This window comes from Centrocercus urophasianus, unplaced genomic scaffold (assembly GCF_019232065.1).
Source record: "Centrocercus urophasianus isolate 14NV4802_14NV808 unplaced genomic scaffold, USGS_Curo_1.0 seq_683, whole genome shotgun sequence".
Classification (NCBI taxonomy): domain Eukaryota; kingdom Metazoa; phylum Chordata; class Aves; order Galliformes; family Phasianidae; genus Centrocercus; species Centrocercus urophasianus.
This window is the reverse complement of record NW_024885292.1, coordinates 13,339-19,264: the sequence shown is the minus strand read 5'-3', so window position 1 is coordinate 19,264 and position 5,926 is coordinate 13,339. Positions and strand designations below refer to the sequence as shown.

At 66.6% G+C, this 5,926-nt stretch overlaps 1 protein-coding gene across 1 annotated transcript in view; it reads right to left on the bottom strand.

Annotated features, from left to right (window-relative positions):
* Positions 1-703: 703 nt before the first annotated feature.
* Positions 704-5,926, bottom strand: part of IQGAP3 (IQ motif containing GTPase activating protein 3) — a gene marked incomplete at its 5' end in the record, with an annotated part of 18,163 nt that continues 12,940 nt past the window's right edge. The window contains 12 exons of the mRNA XM_042837146.1: positions 704-839; positions 924-1,032; positions 1,625-1,726; positions 1,836-2,002; positions 2,595-2,807; positions 3,076-3,163; positions 3,310-3,451; positions 3,531-3,633; positions 4,223-4,355; positions 4,610-4,842; positions 5,197-5,281; positions 5,645-5,785. Of these exons, the coding sequence (XP_042693080.1) occupies positions 726-839; positions 924-1,032; positions 1,625-1,726; positions 1,836-2,002; positions 2,595-2,807; positions 3,076-3,163; positions 3,310-3,451; positions 3,531-3,633; positions 4,223-4,355; positions 4,610-4,842; positions 5,197-5,281; positions 5,645-5,785 (1,630 nt within the window). The remainder of the gene's footprint in view (positions 840-923; positions 1,033-1,624; positions 1,727-1,835; positions 2,003-2,594; positions 2,808-3,075; positions 3,164-3,309; positions 3,452-3,530; positions 3,634-4,222; positions 4,356-4,609; positions 4,843-5,196; positions 5,282-5,644; positions 5,786-5,926) is intronic.

Here is a 5,926-nt window from a genome sequence, read left to right as displayed (position 1 = left end):
GCCCTCGCCCCCCAAACGCGCCCCACTGCCCGGTTCCGTGGCTTTTAGGGTTGCCCCCCCTCCGCTCTGGGCTGAACCTGAAGCAGGGGGGGCTCTGCAGGGCTTTCTTTCCTTTCTCCTTATCCACCTTTATTCAGAAGAAACGCGGGGGGCAGCAAAAAGGCAGCCTTGATACGATAAAAAGAAACGCAGCAGCTCCTCCCAACGGGAGCCCAGCGAGGGGCTCCGCCTCACGGCAGCAGCACCGGGACCGCAGCCCCCCGGGTCCCTGGGAGCTCCTGAGGAGGGCGGAGGGGGAGGGAATGCGGAGGCAGAGCTTCAAAAGCGCCGCGCTGAAGTCACGCTTCGGGATGAGCGGAGCAGCAGAGCGGCCCCCGGGCTCAGCACAGCGCGGGACCCCCGCAGCCCCCAGGCACCGCACGCAGCGCCGGGAAAACGCCCCCTATTGCACTTCCAGCCACCTGCACGGCAGCCCGGCGCCACAGCCCTGCAGCGTCCTCACGCAGCAGCCATGCAGCAGCCATGCAGCACAGACCCCCCCCCGCCCCCCATCCAAACTTTGCGCACAGAGCCGCAGCCGCTCCCGCAGGCCCCCACTGCCACAGGGCTTGGGGTCAACCCTGAGCCCAGCGCTCTGCTGCGGCTGTGGCAGAAAGCGAGGTGGGGGGGAGCGGGGAGGGGGTGGGAGTGGGAATCACCCCCAGCGCCCCCCCCCCAAGCGCCGCTCACTTCTTGAAGAACTTCTTGTTGAGCAGGAAGAGGAGCAGGTTGACGTTGACTTTGGCTCTGTCGAACATCTTCATGACGGCGACGCCTTCGTACTGCAGCTGCAGCAGCTCCTGGGCAGGAGCCACCGTCACCACTGTCACCGCCGTCACCCCCCCCAAAAGCCCCCGCCCACCCCCCGGCCCAGGGCCTCCTACCTGGTAGCGCAGCTGGAAGCGCTCCATGTCGATGCCCATGAATTGGGCCTTCACCTGGAAGCAGCCGGGCTCCTGGCACGGGACGATGTCGAAGACGACGTTCTTCAGCCTGGGGGACGGGCGGCCGCTGCCTCGAATGGCTGCGAGGCCGTGGCGCAGCCCCCCGACCCCCCCCAATTAACGGTGGGGTCACACAGCCACGCGGCCCCCCGGCACGGACCCACAGCTCCCATCTGTTCTGAGTCCTGCTGCTCCCCCAGCAGAGCCTGAAGGCAACTCGCCCGGCCCGCGCTGTGGGGCTGCCCCACACCAACCCCCACCTGTGAGCCCCACGCAGCTGCAGGATCGTGGGCCCACAGAACCATTGGAGGGGGAAGGAGCCCCCAGAGGTCATCTGGTCCCAGCCCCTGCAGCGAGCCGGGGCAAAGGTCCTGCAACCCAAACTATTCCCATGTTCTGATGGCCCTAAGGATGACCTTCAAGGACCTCCCCACCCCAAAGCTCTCCACGGTTGACCTTCAAGGAACTTCCACCCCCACCATCCCGCAGCTCTGTGAACGATCATTAAGGCAATAGAATCACAGAACCACCGGAGTTGGAAGGAGCCCCCAAAGCCCCCTGGTCCCCCCCCCCCCGCCCCCAGCAGGGACGCCCCCAGCTCCCCAGCCTGAACTCGGACACCCCGGGGCCGCGGGACGCACTGGCTGGCCGGCAGGTCCTGGATGTCCAGCAGCACCCCCATCTCGCAGAGCCGCGCGGCGCTGTAGCGCAGGGGCTGCAGCTTCTTGCTCTTCCCGCCGAGCCTGGAAGAGAAGGGGCGCACGGAGCACCACCATCCCTCGCCCCAGGGGTGCGACGCCTCGCTCGGCGCCGCCATCGGGTTCTGCGGGGTTTCTCCCGAAAGCAACGCACTTGTGGCCGGCTGCCAGGCCGTCCAGGCAGCTCCTGATGTACTGGTTGTAATAATCGATCTGCTCCTCGTAGAACGAAGTCTTGGCGTCGAGGGCGCGCAGCGTCTGCCGCAGCTTCAGCAGCTCCTCCCTGCGGTGCTGCCGGTAGCGCCGCTGGTTGCGGATGTCCTGCGGGAACGGAGCCGCGAGCTGGAAGAAAACTCCCCGAGCTTCGCCAGAGCCACCGAGCGCGGCGCGCATCAGAGCGCAGCTGGATTGGAGCCTGGGGGTCTGCTGCAAGCCCAAGGGCTCTTTGGGGGCGGGGTTGGGTTGCATTTGGGGACCTCTGAGGTCTTCTCCAACCTGAGGGTTCTGGGGTCCTGCCGACGGACACAGCAAGAGGAGTTGGGATTGGACTCGACTCTGCAACCCTAACCGTTCTGTGAGCTCCTTAGGGACGTGGTGAGTGGCCAGGGGTGGGGTGGTGACCTCGGAGATGTCCAACCCTAAGGACTCTGCGTCCCAGCCAGGGACAGGCTGGGAGCGGTTGGACTCGGTGGCCTCGGAGGTCTTTTCCAACCCAGTGTTCAGTGACCCCATCTAAGGACTGGCTCGTGGGCGCAGTGGGCTGCGTTGGGCTCAGTGATCCGGAGGGCTTTTCTGACCCTGACGATTCCGTGACCCCCTGCTCCTCCTTTCTACAGCTCTCAACATGAAGCAATGCTGTGTAAATGAAGCCGCCCCCTCCCTCCCAGAACGCCGCCCATCTCCCCCGCTTTGCCTTGGCCAGCTCGTTGACGAGCCCCTGGTAGTGCTGGGCTGCAGCCACCAGCCCCAGGCCCTCCAGGCGCCGCAGGTTCCTCACGATCCTCCGCTTCTTCTCCTCCAAGCTCAGCTGGCCGGCGGCCACCAGCGAGCGGCGGTGCTTCAGGCTGGGGGGGGTCTGGGAGTCCCACAGTGCCCGCCGGCGCATCAGGTGGTGGTGGGAGGCTTCCTGGGGGACAGAAGGGGGACGGGGTGCTGGGAGGCTTCCCGGGGTGCTGGGTGGTGCTGGGATGCTTGCTGTGGGGCAGGGGGCGCACAGCGTGTGCGAGGTGGAGCTCCCAACTCCCGCATGTTGTGCCCTAAGCTCAAAGCCCAAAGCGCCCCTCGGCACTGAAAAACAGAGCTCAGCGGCTGCAGGGGCGCAGGGCAGGGCCGTGGGGCAGGGCCGTGGGGCAGGGCCAGCCCCACATTCACGGGCTGCAGCTCGCCACTCTCACCTCCAGCTCCGACGCCGGCGTCTGCAGGATCTCTGTGAGGGACCCTCCTGGCTGGCACTGGATGACGTCCACCAGCATCTGCTTGGTGCTGGGGACAGGAGGGGGGTGAGGCGCCCGCTCCGCTCCACCACCGCACGTCCGAAGGGTTTCTTTGCCCAGCGCCTGAGCCAACATCCCCCCCCCAAAGGATCCCGAAGGCTGCGGCCGTGGGGCAGCCATCAGCGCCACCCTCACCTCAGCAGCAAGCTCCTGCCATCGCTCTGCTCGGCGCCCACCTCCGGCAGCGGCTTCCCGGTGAGGGTGAGGGAGATCTCCACGCTGCTGAGCTGCGACAGCGCGGGCTCCGTGCCCCCCCCTGGGCTGGGAGCACTCTCTCCTATGGGAAGGAGACCGGAGTGAGGGGGGGGTTGGCCGGGATGAGCGGGAGGGGTGCGATGGCACAGCTCTCTACGTACCGACGAGGGCCTGGACAGTGGGAAGCTCACCCAGGTCCTCCAGCAGCTCGTGCAGAGGGTCCCCGGGGTCGGGTGCGATGGAGTCCTGGTGCTCGAGGAGGAGCTGAGCAGTGAGAATGAAGAGTCAGTGGCAAAGGGGCACGGGGGGAAGGGGGACTTGGAGCAAAGGGCCACAGAAATCCTCTGTGCTCAAGTTTGTGAAGTGAGGGGGTTTGGGAAGGGGGCTGCAGAGCGGGGACTCGGGCGGAGCAGAGGGGATCGATCTGCTCTGGGAAACACGATGGGATCCAGAGGGCTGTGCAGCCCTGCTGGGAACTGCTGGCTGGGTGACACCGTGGGATGGAGGGGCGCCACGCTGCTCAGTGATGCTCCACCATCGGCCCATCCCTGCTCACTTCTGGGATCACCGAGGTTGGAAAAGCCCCCCAGGACCTCAGGTCCAACCCTCCCACCCCCCGTCACAGGGACACAAAGGACGATCTCAGACGTCTCCTCCAACCTCAGCGACCGAGTGACCCCATCCGCAGGCACGGCGGGGACGTGGGGTGGGACCCGCTGGTCTCTGGGGGGGCTTTTCAAACAAGCCCAACCCTGACCCACCGCACCCCCCCCGCTGAGCGCATCCCTCAGCACCACATCACCGCGGGCCCTGAGCCCCTCCAGGGGACGGCGAGCCCCCGACGCCCCCTCACCCTGTGCGTGGCGACGAGTTCCCCCGCCGTGATGTAGACGACGGGTTTGGCCACGGCCACCATCTCCGAGTACTCGTCCACGTTGAACCTCTCCTCGGGCTCCGGGACGCGGCAGGCGGCGGCGATGAACCTTCTGTGGGATCACCGTGCTGAGCCTCGGGCCGACCGCCACCACTGCCACCATCACCACCATCCCCACTGCCACCATCACCACCATCACCACCATCCCCACTGCCACCATAGCCGCCATCACCACCGCCGCCATCGCCACCAACATCACCACCATCGCCGCTGCCATTGCCACCCTCACTGCTATCACCACCACCACCGCCACCATCACCACCATCGCCACCCCCCCCCCCGCCATGCCACCCCCCCGGCACCCACCGGAACTTGCCGTGCGTCTCCTCCAGGTAGCGGTTGGCCGCACACAGGTGCGCGTTCTCCCCCTCGAAGGCTTTGCGTGCGGCCGCGTGCTGCAGCACTTTGGCGATGGAGCCGAGGCTGCGGCGCTGCTCGGGGCGCAGGGCTGCCCCAGCTGAGACGTCCACGATGTCAAAGCCGTCGGGGGCCACCACCGCCGGGTTCATGAAGCGGTAGTAGAGGAGGTTCCCCACCACCTGTGGGGAGGGAGACGGCCGCGTCGGAGAGCCTGCGCAGCAGGGGGGGGGGCTGCTCTATGGGACCCCCGCACAGAGTGCCTGCGGGAGGCATCTGATCCAGGAAACATTTCCACTGAAGGTCTCTGCTGGTCTCTATACTGGGAGCACTGGGCCCCCGCACCCATACTGGGAGCACTGGGTCAGCCCATACTGGGAAGCAGTGTGCCCCTGTGCCCATACTGGGAGCACTGGGTCGTGAAGGTCATAAAGTCGAGAGGGAAATGGCAACTGAGGGACATCCTGGAGCGAGATCCCCCTCCCACAAACCCAGGGGTGCTGGGAAGCCCGCGTGGCAGCGCAGCCCCCAGGCACCTTGTCCAGCTCCTCCTCCGAGGCTTTGGGGAACTTCTCAGCCAGGGACGCCCGCAGGGTTTTGGCCACGTAGCGCATCCCGTAGCTGGAGAGAGCACAGGGGAGGAGGTCGGTCAGCACGCGGCGAGGGACCGGGTGCCAAATCCACCGCGGTGCCGTCGGGGTCTCAGGAATCCCCATCCCCATCTGCTGCCCAGCTGCCAGCCCGCACCGCCCCAGAGGACGCCTTCCTCCTGACTCCATTCCTTCCAGCTGCACCCCAGGAGCAGAGCGCTTCAGAGGCCATAAGCACCTCTGGGCATCAGCGGAGGAGCTGACATCGCTTCTCTCCTTGCCGGCAGCTCAAAGGAATTCCCACAGCAAGGAAAGGGACGGAAACCCCCCAGCACCCCCCCTGCCCTCCCAGGACTGCGCTGCGGGGACGTGGGGAGCCCTGCGGGGTACGCACGGGATTTGATCCACAGAAGAGGTGATGGCAGAGACGAACTTCTCCGTCACGGTGAGGAGAGTGCGGACGGAGACGTCCAGGCGCCGCTGGACCTCGGGGTGGCAGAGGGCTTGCTCGGGGCTCACCTCGTACGGGAGCCCGCTGCGCGAGGACACCCAGTGCCCATCACCAGCCCGGCACCAGCTGAGCCCCCAGCAAACCTCAGCGCTGGGCTGAGCACCCCCCCAACCTCACCACCTTGGTAACCCAGCACAAGGTGAGCCCCCCCCACCCAAACCTTCG